This window comes from Manduca sexta, chromosome 28 (assembly GCF_014839805.1).
Source record: "Manduca sexta isolate Smith_Timp_Sample1 chromosome 28, JHU_Msex_v1.0, whole genome shotgun sequence".
Lineage (NCBI taxonomy): Eukaryota > Metazoa > Arthropoda > Insecta > Lepidoptera > Sphingidae > Manduca > Manduca sexta.
The window spans coordinates 19,322-45,222 of record NC_051142.1 but is presented as its reverse complement, the minus strand read 5'-3'; the positions used below and the strand labels follow the sequence as shown (position 1 = coordinate 45,222).

The 25,901-nt window shown below is 38.0% G+C and overlaps 3 protein-coding genes across 5 annotated transcripts in view; 2 read left to right on the top strand and 1 right to left on the bottom strand.

Annotated features, from left to right (window-relative positions):
* LOC119188457 (endoplasmic reticulum chaperone BiP) overlaps positions 1-8,876 on the top strand; it is a 21,579-nt gene extending 12,703 nt beyond the window's left edge. The window contains exons 3-8 of one of the 2 annotated variants that reach the window (XM_037444675.1): positions 209-352; positions 1,444-1,560; positions 2,063-2,160; positions 5,653-5,763; positions 6,446-8,075; positions 8,231-8,876. In XM_037444675.1, coding sequence (XP_037300572.1) covers positions 209-352; positions 1,444-1,560; positions 2,063-2,160; positions 5,653-5,763; positions 6,446-8,075; positions 8,231-8,446 — 2,316 coding nt within the window. In that variant the 3' untranslated portion in view covers positions 8,447-8,876. Of the gene's footprint in view, positions 1-208; positions 353-1,443; positions 1,561-2,062; positions 2,161-4,935; positions 5,109-5,619; positions 5,764-6,445; positions 8,076-8,230 lie in introns of those variants that run through there. The other variant, XM_030177534.2, reaches the window with a different exon arrangement.
* Positions 8,631-16,209, bottom strand: LOC115449661 (adenylate kinase 8). Its single transcript, XM_030177537.2, has 11 exons — positions 15,988-16,209; positions 15,404-15,542; positions 14,963-15,048; positions 14,469-14,574; positions 13,416-13,600; positions 13,036-13,249; positions 12,637-12,761; positions 12,207-12,298; positions 10,534-10,684; positions 9,338-9,425; positions 8,631-9,114 (listed from the first exon to the last, which is right to left on the bottom strand). The coding sequence occupies exons 1-11, from the start codon at positions 16,078-16,080 to the stop codon at positions 9,020-9,022; spliced, it is 1,374 nt and encodes a 457-aa protein (XP_030033397.2). The 5' UTR covers positions 16,081-16,209; the 3' UTR covers positions 8,631-9,019.
* A 355-nt stretch (positions 16,210-16,564) lies between these two features.
* Positions 16,565-25,231, top strand: LOC115449659 (folylpolyglutamate synthase, mitochondrial). 2 transcript variants are annotated; one of them, XM_030177533.2, is made up of 9 exons: positions 16,565-16,592; positions 16,672-16,944; positions 17,024-17,101; positions 21,089-21,196; positions 21,602-21,781; positions 22,564-22,700; positions 23,516-23,696; positions 24,106-24,485; positions 24,844-25,231. In XM_030177533.2, the coding sequence occupies exons 2-9, from the start codon at positions 16,870-16,872 to the stop codon at positions 25,202-25,204; spliced, it is 1,500 nt and encodes a 499-aa protein (XP_030033393.1). In that variant the 5' UTR covers positions 16,565-16,592; positions 16,672-16,869; the 3' UTR covers positions 25,205-25,231. The 2 variants fall into 2 exon arrangements, with proteins under 2 accessions (XP_030033393.1, XP_030033392.1); XM_030177532.2 differs by lacking the exon at positions 16,565-16,592 and having other exon boundaries at positions 16,611-16,944.
* Positions 25,232-25,901: the final 670 nt, after the last annotated feature.

Genomic DNA, 25,901 nt, shown 5'->3' with positions numbered 1-25,901 from the left:
GTTCAACTAATATTTGATTGGTGTTAGATTTTTTAAGACAATCTTCTGTTATTTTTTTCAAATGGATATGAATGTCATTCAATGCACATTTTTGATGTATTTTTTAAACTCTGCCCCCCTAATTTTAATACTAATGCCCCTAATTTTGTGACTTAGCTGCACCCTCACCATAGACTGCTATTATTGATGATAATCGTTTGTGATGCAGGTGTCGCTGCTGTCGTACTCGTGCAAGTTCGCGTCGTCCATGTACGGCCCGTTCCGCGACACGATGAAGAGTTCTCCGATGTCGGGCGACCGCAAGTGCTACCAGCTGCCGCCCGGCGCCGCCGCGCTCGCCGCCCGCGCCGCCGTCAGTACTCGCACCACGCGCACCACGCGCACTTTATATATCAACTTTAATCGTATCAATTGAGCATACATTGGTTGCATATTCGTGTCAATTGAGCGTGTATTGGTTGCATCGATATTGTGCCCATGCTGCGAGTTCTTACTTTGACAGACTGAGGGTGCGATGGCTCCGAAGTAAAGTATCGTATCTGAAAAAAATAGCTATAGTCACTTTTTTAACGTTTCGTTATCTAGGCACTGTTTACTAACAAACCCATTAAAAAAAGTAGTAAATGATTTTTAATGAAGTTTTTCTTTTCATTTATTAACTTTTGAATTAAATGTGTTTTTAGTAAACAGTTCCTAGATAACGAAACGCTTAAAAATGAATATAGCTATTTTTCCAGATACGATAGTTTACTTGGGAGCCATCGAGTGTCGTGCATTACTGTATGAATGAAGATGACTATAAAATATTTTTAAAGTGACGTATTAAAGTGCAAACGATCTTAACCTTTACAGTTACGTCGATATCTTGTATTTATCAGACACAATATGGGTATATGCAAATTACAAAGTCAAACAAGATACATGAAAATAGTAATAGTAATGTGGCGATTTGTGAGATTTTCATAACTTCACAAACTCTACGTATAATGAGTCTTATCTTTACATTAAGAATATAACATTTATTATTTTATGCCTTGTATTCTACATAATGACGTACAGTCAGGAGCGAAGTGACCGCGAGGTTGGCAGGCGCTCGCTGCCCGCTCGAGCCTGCGCCGGGCGCCAGTGGGCGAGCTGATTTAAATGAGTCGCTGAGCGCCATAGTGTCAAAAACCATTTAGTATTTTTTGTTGTTGTTTGGTTATACCACATTTGAATAAAGTAGAACTGTATTATTATTAAATCAACAAACTTTAATTTAATTATGCACATGTACTACATCGACAAGAACACCGTTGCACAGAGAAAAATAAAACAAGACATTGCATCCGGTGACAAACTTAAGAACCATGGACTGTAATGTAGCCAGTGTTAAATTTTCTATTTTATACTTTTCTAATAGTTGTAAATAATTTCTGGTGTCTAAAAGTATTTTATGTGCAGGCTCGCGACGTGGCGGAGGGCGCGGACTTCCTGATGGTGAAGCCGGGCCTGCCGTACCTGGACATCGTGCGGCAGACCAAGGACAAGTTCCCGAACCACCCGCTCTTCATTTATCAGGTAATTCATACTATTATATAAAGCTGAAGAGTTTGTGTTTTGTTTGCACGCACTAATCTCTGGAAATCCTATGAAGATTTAACAAATTCTTTTACTAATACGAAGCTAAATTAAATCTGATTGATACCCTACTGTTGATCTTGGAAACGGATTTGTATGCGGGTGGAGCTGCGTTCTTTTGCTTTTAACGAAGTTTTGTTATAAAAGACCTTGTTTCCTTGTGAGTGCTGATGAGTCAAAAGAAATAAATACATAAATACATTTTCATCCAAATAACATCGTTTTTCTAAAAAATGGTTAACCAAAAAGTTACAATAGAATAATAAGTCGTATCACCTCCGTTGGACACTTGTTCTGCCTGGCCAATGACAAGTAAGAATATGAATGAATGAATGAATATGAAGAGGCAGTTTAAGAAGAAGAAGATCCCTGACAAGATCGCAGAGGCATTAAGAGAAAATGTTAATTGTAATAGTAAATGTGTGTTTCGACGTTGTTGCAGGTATCCGGTGAATACGCGATGATCTCTCGCTCCGGGGAGAGTGAGGATGTGAGTACAATGCTCATGGAGGTACTCACGTGCATGAGGAGAGCGGGTGAGTCACACCTTAGTACTTAACCTTAGTTTGTATTAGCAAGTTGTCGCAATATAATATTGCGCAGGAAGCAGTTGCGAATGCCATACAGTTCTGCGAAGGATGAAATTTTCCGAAATAAACCCAACTAGACTTTAGGTACTAATAATATGTGTAAATGCGGCCTGGAATTTGTTCCAATGATAAATAAATTCTATATAAAGGGAAGCCTTATACCTTTCGCCACTGATACAGTTGTTTACTAAATTGTTTGCGAGGTTTGACTTATGCAAGTTTTTTTTGCTAATCTTAGTCTGATTGCGTAAAGAAGGTAGGACTGGTCGTAGCTACTCGGAAGTTCTGGATAAATTACTATTATCCAGTCGATGATGATATAATTCCCCATTTTTAAGACCTGTGTCGGCGGAGGTCATCAAATGACTAATACTAGGCAAAGGAACAAACTTATTTAAGGTTCGCCCTCTATCACATCATGGGATGAAATACACACAGTGGAAAGTGGGTATACTGAATCTCATTTAAATTCCGCTGGTGGTAGGATATATTTTTTATTCGCCTGGATAGCAACTACCGTAAACAAAGTGTTAAAACCCGCCATAGTGGCACACGTAGGTGTGTCGTGTTTCGTGATCAGCCTATGTATATCCGGCTCCAACAGGCCGGCATAATTGTATCGACTGCCGAGGGGTAATCATCTCTCGCCAGTCGACATTCTATTGGACCCCCATTCGATTTACCATCAGCTGCAGTGGCGTCACTTTGTCGTGCACGTAAAAGTAGATATATTTGTTGGTCGGTTCTTTTGTAAGACAACAGTTAATTTTCTATTTAAAATTCCACAGGGAGTAAAAATAATTATTGTCTTCCTTGTTCCAGGTGCCGACTGCATAATAACATACTTCGCGCCGCTTGTGCTCTCTATGATATCGGCTAATAAGTGAAAATGTTCCATAATATATAAGTAATAATGTATAATAGTTGTAGTAGGTATGGGGCAAGTAATAATAGTTTTGATAATACAATTCAAGTTTGATAAGTACATGGACTGTTGTTGGTTTTGTAACAATTTTAATTATAATGTTATACAATTGAATTGTTTTTTATTTCATAAAATTGTAATGGTTTTGGTAATGTCTACATTTTTTTTACCTTGACGCGAGAAAGTATCAATTATTATTGGTAAAAATTGGTAAAGCGTAAAATGATGAAATTATTCACTCCAATACCAACAGAAAAAGCAACTTGACGAGTAAATTTTTTGTCCACAGAATGGGGAGAAAAACTTTTTGTATAAGAGTACATAGATTACAGTTAAGTTGCTTTACAACGAATTCTACAATATTATGTACCAACGCGAAAACATATTTTTTATTGCATTTTTCACTTGACATTGTTGATAAAAATACACTAACTTCATTTAACTAGGATACAATACCGCGATACTCTACATTCTGTATTAGAATTTCCGTATAAACTCGTGACGTTAAATTCTATTCGAATAAACAAGATGGAGATTTTTGAACATTTTATTTATTCTAGAATTTTGGGGCCATGAAGTCTGTCAATGCGCACTAAGCCGTCTTGGTTAACTAAAGCCCAATTCCTTTCAGCTGTAGAGCAGGTCCGTTCCCAGCAGTGGGACAGTAAGAAAACAGGGCTGATATTATTTATATAATATTGAATTAATTTCAATTAACAATAACCGTGGTAACATGTTGCTACGTGGGTGTACTGATTATGTGTCACAGCTGTGAGATAATATCGTCTCGGAGTAAGCATGACGTGGTCTTCACACGATCATTTAATATTTAATAACATCTGTTTTTAAATATGTACCTGTCCAATTAATCATAAGAAATTTCTTGTCTTTTCATTTTGGGGGGAATGTGAGAAGTAACAATTTATTTTTAATTTAAAGTTTAAATAGAAAGTACCCAATATGCGTTCTATATCCCCAAATTGTTAAACAGTTGGGTAACTACCGCGTCCATAGTTCCCGGCATGTGTTTGTCCCTGAATATTATGATAGAAACGTAACCTAGGTCTGCGAATGATATAGCGACTGGCGATCACAAACCGGGTACAACCAATAAAATTCTAAAATTCTAACGTTTTTCTCAATTTTTAAACAGACATCCTATTACTCTAATCCTCACAAATAAGAAAAATATGAGAGACGTAACAAGTAAATCACAATTTCCAAGCTTTGGCTACCTACTTCTTGTAAGAGGTGGTTTAGTATTTGTGAGACAGCGATCATTCCTTGAAAATTAGCCGATCCTGAATTGTAAGTATAGTAAAGATATGGCTGTTGAATGAAAATAATAACTCTGTTATTTTATTTTTATTATTAAAAAACTAAGTTTAAAATACCTACTTATCATTAATGGGCAATAAAGTGAGAAGAATCCTGTATTGACCACGAAATATAAAGCAAGATCCCCTAGGTCTAGAAATACATGGCATTAATTATGTATAAAGCATTAAAGTATTATAAAGAGTGTTTATAAAGAACATTCTATCATTTTCTCGTTAAAAACGATGATGACGCAACATTAAAATAAGTCCAAATAATCAGTGAAAGTTCGAAAAACATATTATTTGTTGAACCACGTATTCTTTGAATATCCCGCCTGGCGTAACGACCTCTTTCAGAAGGCCACTTATAAACGTGGGCCAATAGAATGACGCCGAATAGGTACACTTGGACCAATCGTGACAAAGCTTTACTTACGTCATCGTTTACCTGGCCAATCACATTCGCCCACGATGAGCACTAGCGCTAAATAATAGCGACGGCCGCGTGTGAACTTCAGTTTTTCTTGAAAAATCGAACGTGAGTGATCAACGCATATCGTTTGTGAGTTCGTGCAAGTGCCCCAAGTCCCGTTTGTGACTTTAACGTGGCTGTGAATTATTATTCCTGATCTTTTCATCGTTTTAATTTATTAGGTAAATAAAAGTACATTATTTAATTAGCATTTCCAAAATTTTGAACTTCATTCTGTAATAATAACCTTAGATTTTTTTTGGCATATTTAACAATGTCAATTTCTTTCTTCTTAGATTTCACTTTATTCCAATTGAATTTAACAGAATGCGTGCTACTCTATGTTTTGTTGCGCGATTATGGTGAAAAATACCCATTTCATCTATGCGACGTCGACGAAATTTCTGGATTCCCGAGTAGGCCGGCGCAGCGCCCTACATTTCCTAGGCGTCCGAATAGTACCGTTATCAATTTGTAACCGTTGCAAGCCGTTATAAGCCATAGTTTTCGCTTTCAACAGTGAAATTTAACCGGGTTTTTGTGCCCATGGCCCATATGACGTGTCCCATACTGTGACTACGTGTCTTATAAAATTCCCTTTTTTAGCTCATTATAGCAACAAGTATGTGTTAAAGTCACCTAATGAGTAGATTGCAATAGAGTTTTAATTAATATGTGGGCGTTTTTTTGCAGAATACATAGATATATGGTGAAAATGCGGTGGAGTTTGTGTGCAATGGTGCTGGTGGTCGCGGCGGTGTGCGCCGACGACAAGAAGGAGAAAGACAAAGACATCGGCACAGTGATCGGTATCGACTTGGGTACCACCTACTCATGGTAAGCACACGTCATAGTAACCAAGTGCCAGATGGCTTTATCGTCTATCAGTCTAGTAACTAATGCTTCAATATTTGCCTAAAAGTCTCTCGAAGTCGTAAAGAGTATTTGAGTTTTAATCCCAAATTTTCTATATTACAGGAATATAACACAATCTTTAATTCAAAATGATTATCAGACAGGCTGATAAATTTTATTACGAGCAGTAAATCTTTTCAGACTGATCTAACTGCCATGTTATAAAAAATACATTGTAAACTGTTTTTTTTTTTAAATAACTTCTAATTATTTTATAAAGTATGTATCGCTAATTATCTAGATACGGCTTATAATAGATCTTTGTGTGAAGTGGAATACACTTGTAGTTTAAAAAGTTCTATGACTACATATTTGTCGTATATTCTTAGACTTAGGGCAATGACCTCGCCCTTATAATTTAAAAACTGTTAACCTTTCTGACTGGCACGGCGGAGTAGTTGTAGCACGAAATACGAACCTGATACGTCTAACATATAGGTCGGCGGTTCGATTCCCGCGTCGCATAACAGAATAATGATTTCATTTTACATAATATCGTCGCGAATAATAATTTTGCTCAGTATTACCACTGCTTTACTTATAAAATTGAAAAAGACATGTTTTATTAATCTTGATGTTTTAATTTTTTCTCTGTTGTCAACAGTGTTGGTGTGTACAAGAACGGACGAGTGGAAATCATTGCCAACGACCAGGGTAACCGTATCACCCCCTCATACGTGGCTTTCACTGCCGACGGCGAGCGTCTCATCGGTGACGCCGCCAAGAACCAGCTGACCACCAACCCCGAGAACACTGTCTTCGATGCCAAGCGTCTTATCGGTCGTGAGTGGGGCGACACCACCGTCCAGCACGACATCAAGTTCTTCCCCTTCAAGGTCATTGAAAAGCAGAGCAAACCCCATGTCTCCGTTCAGACCGCTCAAGGAAACAAAATCTTTGCCCCTGAGGAAATCTCCGCTATGGTCCTCACCAAGATGAAGGAAACCGCTGAGGCTTACCTCGGAAAGAAGGTTACCCACGCTGTCGTTACCGTCCCCGCCTACTTCAACGATGCTCAGCGTCAGGCCACCAAGGACGCCGGTATCATCGCTGGTCTCAACGTTATGAGGATTATCAACGAACCCACTGCCGCCGCCATCGCTTACGGTCTTGACAAGAAAGAAGGAGAAAAGAACGTCCTTGTCTTTGACTTGGGTGGTGGTACCTTCGACGTGTCTCTGCTCACCATCGACAACGGTGTGTTCGAAGTAGTCGCGACTAACGGTGACACTCACTTGGGTGGTGAGGACTTCGACCAGAGGGTCATGGAGCACTTCATCAAACTGTACAAGAAGAAGAAGGGCAAGGACATCAGAAAGGACAACCGCGCCGTCCAGAAACTGCGTCGTGAAGTTGAGAAGGCCAAGAGAGCTCTGTCTTCCAGTCACCAGGTCAAGATCGAAATCGAGTCCTTCTTCGAAGGTGAAGACTTCTCTGAGACTCTGACCAGGGCGAAGTTCGAGGAATTGAACATGGACCTCTTCAGATCTACCCTCAAACCCGTACAGAAGGTGTTGGAAGACGCCGACATGAACAAGAAGGATGTTGATGAGATTGTGCTGGTCGGTGGTTCCACTCGTATCCCCAAGGTTCAACAGCTGGTCAAGGAATTCTTCAACGGCAAGGAGCCATCCCGAGGCATCAACCCCGACGAGGCTGTCGCTTACGGTGCTGCCGTCCAGGCTGGTGTGCTCAGCGGAGAACAAGACACTGACGCTATCGTGCTGCTCGACGTCAACCCTCTGACCATGGGTATCGAGACCGTCGGAGGAGTGATGACCAAGCTGATCCCCCGTAACACTGTCATCCCCACCAAGAAGTCCCAGATCTTCTCCACCGCCAGCGACAACCAGCACACCGTCACCATCCAAGTGTACGAGGGCGAGCGTCCCATGACCAAGGACAACCATCTCCTCGGAAAATTCGACTTGACCGGAATCCCGCCAGCGCCTCGTGGTATCCCGCAAATTGAGGTCACATTCGAGATTGACGCCAACGGTATTCTGCAAGTGTCTGCCGAGGACAAGGGAACAGGAAACAGGGAGAAGATCGTCATCACAAATGACCAGAACAGACTGACGCCAGAGGATATCGAGAGGATGATCAAGGACGCAGAGAAGTTCGCTGACGACGACAAGAAGCTGAAGGAGCGCGTCGAGTCGAGGAACGAGCTCGAGAGCTACGCATACTCTATCAAGAATCAGCTCCAGGACAAGGAGAAACTCGGCGCTAAGGTTGGTACCACTGCTTTAAAATTACTTTATAGTAGACTTACATGTAATGAAGAAACATTACAATGTAATTTCAAATATTCTAGATTTTTTTATGAACAATGTTAGCAATTTATTATTTTGTTAACTGACTGCTAATCGTCATTCTTTGTTGACAGGTCAGTGATGACGAAAAGGCAAAGATGGAGGAAGCCATCGATGCGGCCATCAAATGGTTGGAAGACAACCAGGACGCCGACTCAGAAGAATACAAGAAACAAAAGAAGGCGGTGGAGGATGTCGTCCAGCCCATCATTGCCAAGCTGTACCAAGGCCAGGGTGGTGTGCCCCCGCCCGGCGCCGGCGAGGATGAAGACTTCAAGGACGAGTTGTAACAGACCGAACTCTAAGTGATCGCAGCAAATGATCTCCAGCTTGCTGCTCGGTCACGGCCCACGCACGGATACGATGTGTTTTAGCTCGTGTTGTGTATTTATTGTGTGCGAGTAGAGTGTGTTCGAGTGAGTGAACGGACCTGAGCGGCTGTGTTCTGTATAAATTGATGCATTTTATTTTTAGTGAAAGCAATAGTCTGCGAGACGCGTGGGATCCATGACAGTCGCAGATGCCTATCTCGCTGGTGTGAAGTTAGTCTCGCCAACTCGGAGACTACCTCAGTGTTCTTTAATGTATGTAATTATTTTGAGACTGCAGAATGTTAGTTCATAATTAGCAGATTAAATTAAATAATTATGTAGTAATTTAAATGAATTTCAATCGAAGTACGGAGGGAGTACATAATAATAAAAACATTTTTCTAAGGAACATAACGTTTTATTTCTAATAACCTTTTAGTTTAGCACACAGTTATTGCTGTCCAATGACCATCCTTTATGCTCAAGACAGTAAGTACGTAAATTCAGTAATTCTCATAGACAAAAACCAGACTCCCAGTGATAGATGTGTGTCTAGTCGCCTCTGACGTTGCGAAGCTGCGAACAGCATTCTATGTCGAACGCGGGCGCCGACATTACAGCGGCCTGGATTTTCACCTGCACTTTATCTAGGACACAACATAATCTTATACAGATGAGGCACCAAATTAATTAATAAACAAAGTATGTAAAATTAATTTCATATAAAAAGAAGTTAGGCGGAAAATAAACAAGAAGCCTTATAAAATCTGCTTCTAACAGCTAATATGGCAGTAGAATTACAAAAAAGTTTGACTAACACGATCTACTTAATGACGCCATAAGAACTTTCTAGAAAATTCTTGACCATACCATAAGATTCCGTGGCATCTATCTCCACGGCGGTGATGCCCGCCGCCGCTCGGAGCTCCGCCAAATGCTCCGAGAAGTAGTTGTCTAACTGTAATGCAAATCATCGACAATGTGACGTCACTGATTGTCATGTTTCATGTATTTAGGGCATGTTCGGCACGTTTTGGTATACAATACATAACAATAGAAAAATATACGTGCGAAATCCGTTATTCGGCGCGTCGGAAGTATTGATCTGAGTTAAGGGTAGGGCTGTAGTCAGTATATTAGGGATACTAAGTATTTGGTCGTAGCAGTCTTGATAACTGTACCGCAACCTATGAGTGGAAAGACTTACCCAAGCCTACCAGCCTATCCAAACCTATGGTTTTGAATGTTTCCCCAGGTAATAACTATACATGTAGGCATTCCATTATAATATCATTAATTTTGTTGTTCTATAGTACTATTATCTGTATAGAAGCATAGTGTTTATTGATATACATTTAGAGTACACCTTAAGGGATCAAAATTCAGGACCTATTAAATGGCCTAAAAGAATTATAAAACTTATTGCTTCAACTAGACAATTTGTACTTACTATCATTAATTCAATTCTAATCTCAAGATATCAAAATTATAGGGCTTAAAAATATAATATAATTTAAAGATAAGTTTCATAGCTTTTATTATCACTAGGTAGTTGTAACGTTTTATCGGATAAATACCTAAAAGCGTTACACTAACACGTCAGTCACGTCGCAAATAGAAACAAACTAACTAAACGTGTCAAGAGAGTGATAATCAACAATATCTAGATTTCTACGAAGATAAATGTGGTAACTGGTAATGTTAATTGCCTAATATAGTATTCGGCAGTAAATATTACACATCAATTTACAGCTCGGCTAATCAAAAATACATTTTCAGGTAGAGAGTGGCTTATAAATTACGCGACACTTTACGAAACCGAAGCAATCCGAATGTCTCTTCCGCCAATATATGATATTATATCCTATAGCCTTCATTGATAAATGGGCTACTAAACACAAAAAACATTTTTTAATTTGAACCAAGGGCTCCTGAGATTAGTGCGATCAAAAAGACAAACTAACAAACAAACCCTTCAGGTGTACATATAATAACAGTATAGATTTGCTGCCGACTACTGTACTATCATTGGTGATGGTAGTGCTGGCGATATGAAGTCAGCTAACCTCAGCGTCCAAAGGTGCTTCTTCATCCATCGGATGTCGCAGCACACGAGGTCCTGAACCCAGAGGAACTTGCTTCCCCGTGCACCAGTCCACGCCCCTGGCCATTCGACGGGCCTTGCACGTAGCCATATCCATGTTCAAGATTATTATGCTGGCGATAAAATGCATTTATTTGGGAAAATATATACCAAAAATGAGTCGATGTTTATTAGTCTACCCTATATTATCACTACATAGTATAAAACAAATATGTAATATAACACGCATCCGCATCTCATAGAAGACATTCTTTTTTTTTTTTTTATACAGGCTCGGCAAAGTGATTCCACTGCTTCTGATGGTAAGTGTAGTGGGGACAAAAGAATGTCGACTGACGACACAACTATGCTGGTGTGTAAATCCGGACATGTACAGGCTGATCCAGGAACGCGACACACTTACGTGGACCACTATGGCGTTTTCTAACACCTTTTGTACTGTGTCGTTATGCGAGCGGATATAAAATATATACCACTACCAATACACACTTATTCAATAATCAACGTATAAAAAATCGTCATCTATAGGTAATCTATTTATTTTTTTATCGATGGTAATATAATTCTGCTGCTCTTCGCAGGAACTACAGTCCAATTAGAGTAATAGGTAAACAGATTACACACACAGTCAATTCTTTATTCCCGTTATATGTATTGTAGTCAAAAAACCTAACGGAAGTTCTACCCGATGTGTTCCACTTCCACTTCGTGCCCAGTTTAATAAACGTGCCGTTATCGTCCTTAATAAAGTGACAAATATTTTGACCCAAATTATTTGAGAAAACTCATGTAAACAGGTATAGCTAATTAAGACCCTATTTCTGCAAAAATGTGCCGGCATTGTTTTATGTATTAGAATGTGTGCACAAAAATATGACACGACTCCGTGTCATTTTATTGTGATTGGTTGAGAGACTAACACGTGACGGACGCGTCGGTCTCTGGACCAATCACAATCATCAAAATTAAACGACGTCGACTTACGAGTTACGCTTTGGGACATTCTAAGGGGGCTGTTCCAATTTGAAAACATTGCCTATTGATGTCCCAAAGCGGTGAGCGCACAATACCTACCTACATTCTTATTACATCTGTTATACTTCAAGCCCTATTTAATGTTGAACTTATGGGCGGATTTAGCGTTTACGGCTTACTATCAGGCGATAGACTTTCCCATCTCGTCTGGGAAGAAATACATGGGTGCTGAAAGCTTACCAAACGTAACATTCACATCAGAACTTTCACTTAGAAAGTAAATGAAATTGGAGCGTACAGTCGTTCGGTATAAGTTAGGTATTTAATTGTATAGATCGACTGAAGTGAAACCGAATTTGCTGTCGATTTCAGATCATGTTGATCAACTATTGCTTTCAATTTTATCACTTTCAATCAGTCTTACGTAATCCGATGTCACACCTTCCCGTCGTTTTGAGCAATTGTTTTTTTTATTGTCGAAATAATTGTCATTTTATGCAGTTTGTGCTGCAACGATGCTGACGTGTATCTTTTCACAATATTCTACTTTCCTTATTTGTATTTAATAAACATTCAACATAGAATATCAATGAAAGTTGCTTATTGTTTTTTTTTGCGGTAATTAACCTTTTCGTTAGAAATAGACAAAATTAACTTTACCGATTTGCGGGTGTCGATATATTGTCCAAATACTCGAAATCTGCACCGGACATAGGATACCCGGTGAGCACCCAGCCGTTGTCGATGCAGTCCTTCAAACAAATCAAACTTGAAACTTGCAGTGACGCCTATCATTACCACTACCATCTTTACCCGAGGGTGCAAAGGGGTGCACGGCATCCAGGCCGGGAACAGAGATCAAAGGTATAAACCTCATCCGCCAAAAAGATCACCAGAAAAAGGAGCGCCCAAATTTAAAAAAAGGAACATAAAAAAATGTATTTTATTTTTTGTTACAAAGGAGGCATTGGGTACATCCCGCCTCCCGACGCGATCTCCAATATGATTAAAACTATAAGTGAATGAATGAAGGTAAGATTGAATAAAATTGGCAATCAAATGAATGAAAAATTATAATAATCTATGAAACCCGTTCCATAAGCCGGCGCTTCACAATCTCAGCTTTAGTCTGCACGCTGACGCCGTACTTGCGCAGCTTCTCGCCAATATCGTCCTTCTTCTCCTTAGCTTCGGCGAATAAATCTTCGAAATGCACTGGAAGCCATTTGGCAGTTTACGCAATAGTCGTGACAAGGCATACAAGGCAAATCCAAGTCGCAATCGGTTAAGGATATCTTTAATCATTAGCATTACTATTTGAACTACCTTTTACCTACTTACCATCTGGGTCGCTCTATTTAGTCACAATTCGCTGATCCAGGAATTTCAGGATATAAAAACAAGCAAATTTAATACCTAAGCAGCTGATAACACAAACTACATTTTATCTACTATTTTCTAATAATAGCACATTTATATTTTTAGTTACCATACACCAATCCAAAATGTTTAGCAAGCGTCATAGCCTGGGAGCGCCTACCGGAGCCCCTAGGCCCTATGATGAGCACACGGTATACGCCAGGCGCACCGACCACGTGGTGCCCCTGCTTGGGACCTTGGGCACCGGCTGCGCACGCGCGCACCCCGTTAAAACATTTTGTCGCGACTTTGTCGAGGTCGTCGTCGGGATCTACGTGGACTTCCTGGTAGGACACAGTTTACCATTGCACGTTGTGACCAACTCATTAAAAAACTTTAGATCACTTATTTAAGAACACACTATGCATGGTAAAGTATAAATGCAGACTGCTTAAACTACACAAAGAAGTGTTAAACTAAGAATAAGTTACAAATTTTGTTCAGTATTACTTTCAAGGTAGCTTTATAAGCAAACTTGAGCCCTTCGAAGTCCTGCTGGAAGAAATTTCTGGCGCGCGTGCGTGCGTTGTGCGCGGGCTGCGCCGGCGCCGGCGTCGGCATCAGCACCAGCGTCACCGTCGGCAGCACGCCGTCCTGCTGCAGGCAGCGCGCCTCGCGCACCGTGCACGGGTGATCTTAAAGATAACTAACTTGTTTCAAAGAGACACTACCATTAAAACAAACGATATCATAAATATGAAGGATCAAATAATAATCAAACCGAGCTTTATAATTATTCAGGCCTCAGGAGAATAAAGGAAAGGCGCTATAATGTATAACAAGATGTATTTTCGATTTATGTTTTAACTTTGAAAAATAAAACATGAGTCTAACAATTTGTTTAGTCATTACAACAATTTACATAATTGCTATTGTTATTTTAGAAGGCTCCACGCACGCAAAATACTGCGATCTAAGCATAAATGATTCTGACTGGCTGATTCCGTTAAAATGATGCCGTTTCCAAATTAGATTTTGAAGCATATACCTCATATCGTGTAATTTTACTCCACAAAAAACATTTTTTTGGGTGCCTCACCTATTAGGTATACCTCCGGGCGATTCCTTGTTAACCAAATTTCGGCCACGTCGGCCAATCTCAACGGAGATCAGCCAGGTATGTAGGAGTTATTATAGTGCACAAGTGTGTGCGCAACACACAGGTGCGCTCTCTGTTCCTTCACGCTCATAGTCTGGTGAGATGACAAATCCGACATAACCGGAGAGAGATCAGGCGCAGGACCAACGGCTTTACATGCTTTGCGAGGCACGGGGTATCACATCGAAATCTTCCTGAATCCGAGGTGTGACTGAGTAATTTTAAAGATGGAAAAACCACGTCAAAATTATTTTGGCCCGACCCGGGATTCGAACCCGAGGTAACAGCGCGGTAGTAGTATTTCTATGGTATACGACAACTACACCGCTAAGGCAGTCAGCCTCTGTGCAGTGTGTACGAATGAATTTCAACTTATCTAAATTCTATAGGTAATCATTCGTTACCAAACATGAGCCAACCGGCCTGTGCAACGGGTTCCTTCTCTGTCAGCATCTTGGTGACTTGCGACATCAGCACCGGCGACACGCAGCCCGGCACGTACTCGTCGTGCTACGCGGTGACATTATTACATTACTTGAACATAACTTATGTGTATTTATTGTACGTGCTAAGCATTTGCAAGTAATGCATATTATGTATACTTATTGATTGAAGTTCTGTCAATCAATCTCATATAATAATGAGTAATACATCCAATTATATATAATACATAAAATTTATTGGCAATATATCAATAATACGTCAATGGAAATAAACACAGATTAAATACAGTATATGCTCGTATAGAATTTGAGCTACTTGTCTCTTAAGGAAAATAAAAAATATTTTACAAAATCAAGGTGGAAAAGTTTAAACTGACCGTTTAGTTCCATTAGTTTGTTTGTGTTGGTTAGTTTTAGAACAGGCTGAGCGACATGAAATGAATTTCATATTTTACCTTCTCGTAGCGATCCATCACCACTCTACGGGTGATGACGAAAAATCCGAGGTCTTTGATCATCTGCTTAGCGAGATCTTTAATATCTGCATGAAAAATGGCTCAAAATATACCATAGTAAACGAAGATTAGTAGTAACAATACACGTTTGCGATAGAGTGGGGCAAACACATGGACACGTATCCAGATTACGGTTTTGTTTTAAACATTCCAAACATAGGACAATCCACCGCACACGGGTCGACTAATAGCAGAATAAAATATGTAATTAAGTAATTAGGTTCTAACATCAAATATGTCCATCGTATGCTGCGTCGGAAGTATTTTATATGACATTGTATGTATTTCGTGTTTCCTAGCATAATGACACAGGAAATAAATAATCACATGCATACAACAGAGTATAAGTTTAAAAATGTGTTATTCAAACAGTTTATTTACCAATCCATTTCAACTGGGGAGAAACAAGTAAAATGACCCTGTCGATATCTTTAGAGCAATGTAGTTGGCGGCCGACATACACCTTCATGTGCTTCAGATGATCTTTCGGTAAATTAACGACTAGGTCTTTCACCATATCCTATAAAGTATGTGTTTCCGATAAATAAATACACCGAAAATCTCAGAAATCTCAGAAATCCCATTCCGTTGGGAATGGGATGGATTTCTGAGACGGATATCGAAGGTAGGTTTACAAGAATTTGATCTAAATCCAACTTTAGCTGCCTACGCTATTTTAAAATTGCGGTATTCCTTCGTGTTTATCGTTATTTCTCGCTTACTTCTACACTGAAGAGATTTTTAGGTTCCTATTAAGAACCTTAAATTAGAGCTGTCCATAATAACTCTAAAGGCATGAAAATCCTTTAATCCTTAGGCAAGTCATGAGCGTGTTAAAGAAAAGTTGTAGCCACTTATTATCTTGTGGTACTCTCTGCCGAGATGCAGTACATAATAAAAGATGACTTTTTATTATTATCATTTCAGTAGAGAATTTTATGAAAAATATTAGTAAGCCGACTTACTTTGAATATTTTGTAAATTCTGTATTTTTCGAGGTACGGTACAAAACTCTCGGGCATTGTTAGCGGTCTCTTCGTAGCATCTGTTTCAGTCATTTTAAAGTAATAAATTACTTGTTTTATACACCAGTTTACGATATGTTGGCTATAATAATTACAGTAAATGAACAAGGAGACATGATAATGCCAAAGAGAATTGTATGCAAAGAGAATATAATGAAAATATATATATTATAATTCTCTTTGATGAAAATGCTTGAATCTCAGAACCAAAGAGAATTATAATATATAGGAACTAGTACTCTGAGACTAGTAAGGCCCAGAGCTAGTACGTACTCTTGTGCGTACTTTTGTCACGCGCAACTTTTGTCATACCTGCTCATAATTCATTGAGGACGTGCTAATCTTATAATTTTATTAAGCCTATAGGCTAAAGGGCCATTAGCGGTTGGGTAAAATAGTTATTTGGGATAAGAAAACTGCATAACTTCTAGATTTAGGAAGGAATCAAATTTTTGTAGAAAACCCTTGTCAAAGTGTTTCAGTTGCAAGAACGTAGTTCCCTTGCCATATTTTTTCTCATTACACAGCTGATAAAAGCCGTCACGGTATGATAATGATGACATCTCACATGTGTTTTAGAGGTTATGTTTATGATGTGTTTACGTAACAAACGATTTCTTTTAGGCTTTACCGGCTTGATGCGGACTTCGGAACAATGTGATATCAGGTCAGATGTCACCGATGCTAGCCGATAGCATGATCAAGTTGTAAAACACCATGTGATGCCGACGCGAGTAGCTCGGCCCGAGGTCACTGTTTTTTTTGCTCTAATTGCAATAAAATTGCGTCGTTGAGATCGGCCAGTCGCCGATCGGCGGTCTGATGCATAGTATCCGTGTTTGTAGTGTAGTGAATAGAATAGTTGTAAGAATGGTTTCGACTAAGAATAGTTATGAGGTATGTGAAATGAAGCATTATATAAAATTTAGTTTTGTTTTATGAGACTTGTGTTTACTAATAGTTAATGTTTGTACAGGACGCAGTTGGTAAATTAAACAAGTTGCAGTCGAATAAATCGACAATAGAACAGATAAGGAAGGAAAAGGCTGGACATGTAAGTATTTTCTTTCATTAAGTATTGCATTTCCTTGTGATAAGCAAGATTATTATTTTCTACCACGTCACTACTCACTATAGACAATAAGCGGTTGTTAATTATTATATTACGTTCAAACCATAATGTTAGAAATAATAAATAAAAGATAGTAAAAATTAATCCAGGTACTCACTGAATAAATAAAAAAAAACATATATATTTTCTGTAACTCTACATTATCTCTAATAACATAACAGGCGTAATTAATTCAAAAGAATCTAATTAATCTAGCAAAAGCTATCCAATCCAATTGTTCTTACATGAAGTGAAGTTTCTTGAGCCACAAAAAATTTACACAGGAAACAGTTCAAGGTTGCATTCTATTGTAATTCTTTTACGTTTTACCCATTTACTTAATTAGCTTAAGTCTTATCAGTTTCATTTATCATGTTTTGAATTCAATCAACACAGTATTAATAAAGAAAACCTTCCTAGTTCCAAAATATTTTTTTATATGGCTTTACACGATATATTACATTGATTGCAAGTGCCTTAAAAATATTATAATTATACTGACTGTATGCTTGTTTAAGAAAAAAAATTGCTATTAGAAGTGTGTAATAAATTATAAATTATAATGAATATAATTTATAGTAACGAAGAGCTTGTAAATACTATTAAGGTTTATACTATTTAAATAAAAAAAAAGTATTGCCTAGCTTAACACTCTGCATGGTATATTTGTTATCCAAAAATATATATTATTTTTTCTTTTTCTCGGTATTGATACAATGATATGTTAAAATCGGTGACAGCTTCATATACCTACTTTTTAATATTGTAGTTCTGATACTACTACTTCTAATAAACATGCAGTAAAAGTCTATAATAAAAGTAGGAATACGCTTTCTTATCAATGAAATTCTTTACACAAACTATCGTGAACTAATTTTGTTTTCATTCACAAAAGTATATTTGTGTTTTTTATTCATAAGAATTTAGGCACGGTTCAAATTCAAAGCCAAGTTCTATTAATATCCGTTGAACCATTTTGGTGGCAGTGTTTACCAACTGGTTAAACTAAATTTATTTAAAATAGAATTACTCTGAAGTGATTTCTTAATATTATTATTATTAAATAATGCGAAAAACCGGTTATGCACGAATCGGAATCATACAATGAGCTTTCTGTGCAATTTTTTTTATTATTGTTTAATATTCTGTCCAAATATTACAACTTACTACTTATTATGGTTTAAAAATTCATTTAATTTCGCCTAGTCGCCAAATTTCGAAAACTACGTATTTAAGTAGTACTTAATAATATTCCATTGGCAATCTTTGGATACGGAACCCTATAAATAGCTATTCTGTAATCATCTCACTCACATCCATAGATTAGTTGATGACAGTTTGCGACACATGATGGCATTAGGGCCGATCTTAGAAATCATTATGAAATATTTTCGAATACTATTAGCTCGCGGTGAAATCAACAATCTCCATGTGGAAATCGTTTCCACACAGTTGCATAGCCAATTATATGACATTCAATGGCGTTACTTTCGGATTTTGTTTCCGCTTCTGTATAAGTAATTAATTATGATTTTTAGTAGTCTATTTGTCTTGTATTTTTGTGTATTTTTGTGAAAAAAAAAGTGGGCTGATGGTAGGAAATATTTTATATCCGCCCGGATAGCGACTACCCTACACAAGGTGCTAAAACCCGCCGTAGTGGCACACGTCAGTGTGTCGCGTTCCGGGATCACCCTGTGTATATCCGGTTTCAACAGGACGGCATATTTATGTCGACTGCGGAATAATCATCTCTCGTCAGTCGACATTCTATTGGACCTCACTCCACTGACCATCAGGTGCAGTTGAATCATGTTGCGGTGACCGTATAAAAAAAAAAAAAAAAAAAAAACTTATAGCGTGCAACTTGGCAAATGTAACCAGCGATAATTTTATAAATCGCTGCTATATTTTTTGTAATGTCTATCATGTTCGAATACGTAGCGTATGATTATAGTATAGACTACGTGATTCGTCTATGTTGACATAAATTATTATCTAAAATTACATGAATCTTCAATTCCGCGGTAAAAATTGGAAGTAATATTATCTGTTAGTGCGAAGGTTACCAATCTTTTGGTATACACGTTTATTTATAAATCAATATGTTGTATTCCTGATCTATGTTATAAATAAGGAGCTAACTAGGAAGTTGTCAAATAATAATTTTTGTTATATGTGATCATTCGTTAGTAGCAAGAACTAGTAGTAATATCATAATATGTAGATAGGCTAAAAATCACAAAAAGTTTAGACTATATATCTGTAAATGGATAACAGACGTGTTTTTACTGAGAATCGAGTCATATTAGTCCATTGATAATTCATTTATGCCAATGCGCCATTCAAAATGCTGCTACACGTGACGTCATTCGTATTTGCATGATACGATCGGTGATACACCGCGCCGTTTCTAAGAAGGAATATTAAAGTTTTGAATCACATGGTTCTTATTCCCGGTCACAAGTTATTTTGTCAGTTTATAACAAGCACGTACCTAACATACATACCTGTTATAAAATATGAAATTGGCAAATGTAGAGAAGACTATTGTACGCTAGTCGCTAATATTACGAAATTACCATAACAGTTACACTGACATAGAAAATAAGGCCCCAGGTGTGATTTAATAAAAGTCGTTCCTTGAAATGGTGTGGAAGCGCGCGTACTGCGCATAACTCATAGCATGCAATACCTTATTATTCTTACTTCCTGCCTCTATCGCACTTCAATGGGCGACGGCGCACAATTCTTTCCGCATGATGCAAAAACACAGTTTCTGGGAAACTCGTGTTTTATAGAGATTTCTCACGAACCCATCACATTGTTATGAAAGCTATGTAATACGTTATTGATTTATTTTGACTGCCTCGGTGGCGTAGTTGTGTTGCGTGAACGGTACGACACCGCTGCAGTTCCGGGTTCAAATTTCGGATGGGGCAAACGATATTGAGGATTTCTGTTCACTCTCAGCCCGGAGTCTAGAAATAGTACCGATATAGCTTCGTCCCCTATTTCTTGATGGGACGGAACTCAAATGGCGAAAAGTTGCCATCCTGGTTGTATCTCCGCTTACGCCTTTGGAGATAAACGCGTGGTGTGTTGTTTGTTGTGTCTAATTTTGTCTAAAACTATCGATATTGAAAGGGTAAAATCCATAAAAGGAAACCTGCATAAGGTTTCCTCACGATGTTTTCCTTCACCGTTAAAGCAAGCGATAATTCACAAAGAATACACACATAATTTTAGAAAAGTCAGAGGTGTGTGCTCGGCAGTCGGTTCCAACTAGACTATCGCCACTTGTATAAATAAAGAGAAGTACTTTGTGGCAACTGGGATAAGACCGGCTAGCCTTCGTTTCTAAAAATGCATGAATCGAATCTAAATAATGAATAATGTTTTACAGGATAAAATATTTCATTTCATTCTTGGTCTGTTATCGATCATTAAATGTATTTACTAATTAAGCGATCGTACTTTATAACGATTTCAATGCATTACGAAAGCCGTTAAGAATGAATCGCGTGTTTTGGATTACTTATTTCATTTATCGGGATAATTAGCAAAATTTTACGCTCTAGATAATGTTTCTCGTTGTTTATTTTTGTGCTGCCCTCCTAAGGCCTTATTAAGCATAATTATAGTGTCTTACAATAATATATCAATTAATTATACCTAGAGTATTATAACACTCGTAGTTATTATATCTGGTCAGAGATGTTTCCGTTACCTTTTGGTCACTACTTAAAAATTAATCTTCAAGATTATGTTTGTTTTTTTATATCAGATTACTTCCTACACCTACTGTGGCCAGTGTCTCAACTAACAGGGCAGTAATAATGGCCTAATCGGTCGAAATATTTCCCCTAAATTCATGATCGCCATACAAGCTTTGATCACGTTGTACATATATTTTTTGTTTATTTTCAGAAATGCACAAATGTAGAAGACATGGAATATTATTTGAAGAGGACGGGTGTGTCTCTATCGAAATTGGACGAAATGTCTGTGATACACGTCGCCGGGACCAAAGGGAAGGTAATGTATTAAATTCACCAGATCCAGTGGACGCCGTGGGGAATCCAATAGATCTGTATAATGTTAGGGACTAGACCCGGCGGTCGTCTCGATACAAGCAATTAACTTACGCTAACTTAATTTCGGGCAATTTTTTGATGTCCAAAATATTTATTTTTATTGAAATTTTAAATTACATAAATAAATTATTTAGAAAGCTGTAGTACAATTTCCCATTACATTAGCTAATTAATTTACATTAGCGGAAATATAACAAGTATAGTCCTGCAAGTTCCAAATTTTGCAGAAGGCTGGTTATCGTGACTGTTTACACGTCAAAAATGTCTTTTCTTGCTAATCTAAACCCCGCTTTACAATACTGCAAATATAGCCAAAATACACTAATCATGTAATTGTCATTTTTAGGGTTCAACAAGTGCGATGTGCGAGTCGATACTCCGCTATCACGGGTTCCGCACAGGATTCTACTCCTCGCCGCACCTCGTGGCGGTCAGGGAGCGGATACGGCTTGACGGGAAGGTCGTCTCCGAAGAACAGTTCGCGCATTACTTCCACGAGGTTTACGGGAAACTGGACTCTAGTAAGGTAATTGCATTGTAAATGTAATATTAACACAGTAAACGATTATTTTTGTTCGTAACACAATGGGAATTAATATTTATAGAGGCTTGGTTGGTACACACTTGGTTGTTAACCCGTATTCGCGTGCACGAAAGACTTTACTCAAATTCGGGCACCTGATGCATTCATTACATTGCTTCTTCGGAGAGCGACACTACTCATCGTGACGAGGTCCGAAGTACTGCTTGACATTTGAAAGAAAAACTCCGTCAGGTAACCAAAACGAAAGTAGTTCGAATAAGGGCGTACTCGACTGCGTTCATTTACATTTAGTTGTTTGTCCGAATTTTATAATCGACGGCAATCGAATTTGAGCTAACGACCAAGTGTAATTGCGCCTTGATACTAGTTTTTCCTTACCGCTCCGCCCGCGTCAATGTAGAAGGAAAAGTTTTTCTGGGATAAAGGTCTCATTTTATATTTTCTACGGACTAAATAGAGTCTATATTTTCATCTCTAGCAATACATTGGTGAAAACTGCATTAAATTCCATGCAATAGTTTTTGCGTGATGCGTGTTCAAACATACAAATAGACAAATAATAATTCTTAACTATTGTATTTGGTTTCTGATGCTATAAAAAAACTAGGTAACTCAGAATACTGTAATGTAGAGATAGAGAGACCTATCTTTTAAGATTGAAAAGGTATCGCAAAGAAACTACTCGCGGAAAAGAAATAATTCTAGCATTAGAACTATCTTTACCGGTAACATCAGAATTTTAATATATAATTTGATGTTTCCAGGCGTTCGAAGGTGATATGCCCAAATACTTCGCGTTTCTGACCGTGATGGCGTTCAACGTGTTCTTGGAGGAGAAGGTGGACGTGGCCATCGTGGAAGTCGGCATCGGAGGCATTGTGGACTACACTAACGTTTTGAGGTAAAATACTAGCTTTTGCTCGCGGCTTCGCCGGTGTGAAGGAGTTTTCCGGGATTTTGTTTTTTCCGACTTACTTGATATGTATCGTTATATTATGATCAAATTACACAAAATCATTATAAATTGTAGCCTACGTGTTATTCTGATATATAAAAAAAATACTGTAAAGTTTCATCCAAATCAATTCAGTAGTTTTACGTGAAAGAACAAACATACATACATCCATCCTCACGAACTTTCGCATTTATAATATTAGTAGGATTATAACAGAATTTGAATAAACTTGTATTTCGTGAGCGACATGACTACCGTGCTAACGTCTCGTTTTTAAATCCGGGGCAGTGAGATTGGGATTTTCTAATCAGTATCAGCCTGGAGTCTTAATATTTGTACCCCATATGCCAACAGGCTCGCCCTCTATCACATCATTGGATGAAATACATATGGGGAAAAGTAGGTGCACCATGTGCGCTTTTGCCTAAACCTTTAGGGATAGAAGAGGGGAGGCTGTGTTGAATAAACTCCTGTATTCATAATTTATATAACAAACAAACCCACATCACGCCTTTACCTCTAAGGGTAGGCTCACTTTTCGCTTATGCGCTCCGCTCATGATGTGATGCAAGCATGTCGCCGTATCGGATACAAGTTCCAGACTCTGTGCTAAAAGTGAACAGAAAAATCCAATGTCACTTTAGCCGAGGCGGGATTCGAACCCGGTATTTAGTGCAATGTCGTATCGCGCACGTAATACAACTGTGCCATCGAGGCCTTAATAATATACATATTTTTTTATTATTTTTTTTCCTTTTTAGAAAAGTCCCAGTGGTCGGTATAACCGCGCTAGGGTTGGACCACACGTCGATCCTGGGCACCACCCTGCCGGAGATAGCTGCTGCGAAGGCCGGCGTGATGAAGCGCGGCTGTGAGGCGTACACGGTGCAGCAGCCGCAAGAAGCTATGGACGTGCTCAAGAGCTATGCTGATTACGTTAAGGTGATTTCAATAGCGTTTAAAGAATTAAAAAAAAAATGTTACGGCTCTGGCTATAAGTTATTGCTTATGGTGCCATACATTTATATAGATACATTTGTTGAAGACAAGGAATAAGAACGATGACAGATGTAATTTTATGACAACCAACGTGAACAAAGTGAGATGAGAGATAGTTTGAAAAGAAGAGTACAAAACGCATTTCATAATTTGACAGATACCCTTTCCACCAAATTTCTAAGATTAACGACTTATTTAATATTATGTGGATTTTGATAATTCCTTTTTCGATATATTTTGGATGATATAAATATTTGATAAATATATTTTAGGAAGTCGTCAACTACCCTATTGTATATACCTTCACTACAATCTATATGTATAAAAATTAACAATCAAATTATATTTCCAGTGTCCTCTCACAGTGGTACCTGAGTACACCCACTATAAATTCCCGCTGACCAACGGCATTAGCTTGCCGATTAATCTAGAAGCCTATCAAACCAATGCGTCCCTAGCCGTCCAGCTGTCACACGCGTGGATGCGGATCCGGAAACACGGCAGGAATGGCTTCAAAAACGGATTAAATGGGTTGAAGAATGGTGTGAACGGAACAGTATTAAAGAAAATTGTGACCGAGTTAAATGAAGAGACTGTGAAAGGGTTGACTTCTTGCAAGTGGCCGGGACGGTATCAAATAGTTGAGACTCAGTATGCGACGTTTTATTTGGACGGAGCGCACACCAAGGAGTCTGTTGAGATTTGCGCGGAGTGGTTTAAGGATAGAAGCAGGTGTGTAACCGTTAAAAAACGGAATTCTCGATAATATTCCAAATATTACATTATATTTGGTTATTGCATTAATATTATGTACTAGATTTATAATTACACAAATTTTAGACGTAGAAATAAAACTAGTTTTCGGATTTGACCCTTAACCATGAAATCTGCAGGCTTTGAATCTTCGGGAGTAAATAAAAAAACCGCAATATTTCGATAAATAGTTTCATTTCGATGATGCACTTGTTAGGTATGAACTCTTTGGTTTGTCCTTTTAATATTATTATTGTTATAGGCATAGCACTAAAACCTTTAAACTGGCAAATATTAAGTAAAGCATTATTAATGACATGTATTTTTTTGTTTTCAGACATCGACCTAAAGCGCTAATATTCAGCGCAACGGGGGATCGGAACGGAAAAGTCCTGTTAAAACCACTAAAGGAAATTGGTTTTGATAGAGCATTCTTCGTTATACCCACAGCGAATAAAAAGATTTCCCAAAACAGCGACAATTTCTCTCTAGTAGAGCAAGACGAGTTAATACAGCGGTGTCAGAGACACGCGGAGATTTGGAGCGGAGACCACACATCTGTCATGGAATGTGTGGCAGACGCTTTATTGACCATAGAGAAGGAGTTCCAAGGAGAAAAGTCTAGTATACTTGTTACAGGGTCTTTACATTTAGTAGGTGCGGTTCTATCGATATTAGATCCGAATTTAAGCAGCTGATATGATAAATATACATTTAGTTTAATTTCAAATGGTTTTATTTTGCCCTTGGAATTATACTGAAGAGTAAGATTAATCACCTTTGACTTTAAGAGTACAGACAATGAGTACAATCTTAAAGGACCCTGAAAAATTTTAACTTGTCATAAAAAGTAGTCTATTTAAAAGCATGCTGCTTAGAATGGTATCCAACCCTTTTTTTTAATACTATATTTGCTTGAATTACATATGGACAAAAACAACAATTTAAAAATATATACTTAATCTCGAATCTACACAGTAGATAATGCAATCACTATCACATCCATTTCCATGGCATGAAAAACAATATCAGGCTTTGTTACAAAATGTTATATAAATTACTAACAGGCATCGCTAAGGAAGACAGTGCCATTTGCTTTCCATAAAAATTAAAGGCCCCCTGCCAATTCATTATGTTACTGGTTACAATTGAATTTTATTCACTCCTGAACAAAAAATTTCCATATATTCAACCGAAGAGGCACTTACTATTTTAGTTATATAACAACAAAACTCATCAACTCTTTTATAAGTTTAATTTTAAGCTTTATACCAAAATTTCAGAAATATATCCTGGTTACCCATTATCACAATATAATAAATATTCTTTTCTTTTTTAACTAACACATACATGGCCTGTATTCATTCTATAGTTAACTGAGTATCATTTGTATCT

What these genes read in the sequence shown, in the direction of transcription:
- LOC115449661 (XM_030177537.2), bottom strand. Translation starts at nt 16,080, where the DNA reads ATGACTGAAACAGATGCTACGAAGAGACCGCTAACAATGCCCGAGAGT. An exon ending in GAATTTACAAAATATTCAAA is followed by an intron (nt 15,543 to 15,987) that starts GTAAGTCGGCTT and finishes CATACTTTATAG; the next exon opens with GATATGGTGAAAGACCTAGT. An exon ending in CTTATAAAGCTACCTTGAAA is followed by an intron (nt 13,250 to 13,415) that starts GTAATACTGAAC and finishes GTGTCCTACCAG; the next exon opens with GAAGTCCACGTAGATCCCGA.
- LOC115449659 (XM_030177533.2), top strand. Translation starts at nt 16,870, where the DNA reads ATGCATAGTATCCGTGTTTGTAGTGTAGTGAATAGAATAGTTGTAAGA. An exon ending in CGACTAAGAATAGTTATGAG is followed by an intron (nt 16,945 to 17,023) that starts GTATGTGAAATG and finishes ATGTTTGTACAG; the next exon opens with GACGCAGTTGGTAAATTAAA. An exon ending in GGAAACTGGACTCTAGTAAG is followed by an intron (nt 21,782 to 22,563) that starts GTAATTGCATTG and finishes TGATGTTTCCAG; the next exon opens with GCGTTCGAAGGTGATATGCC.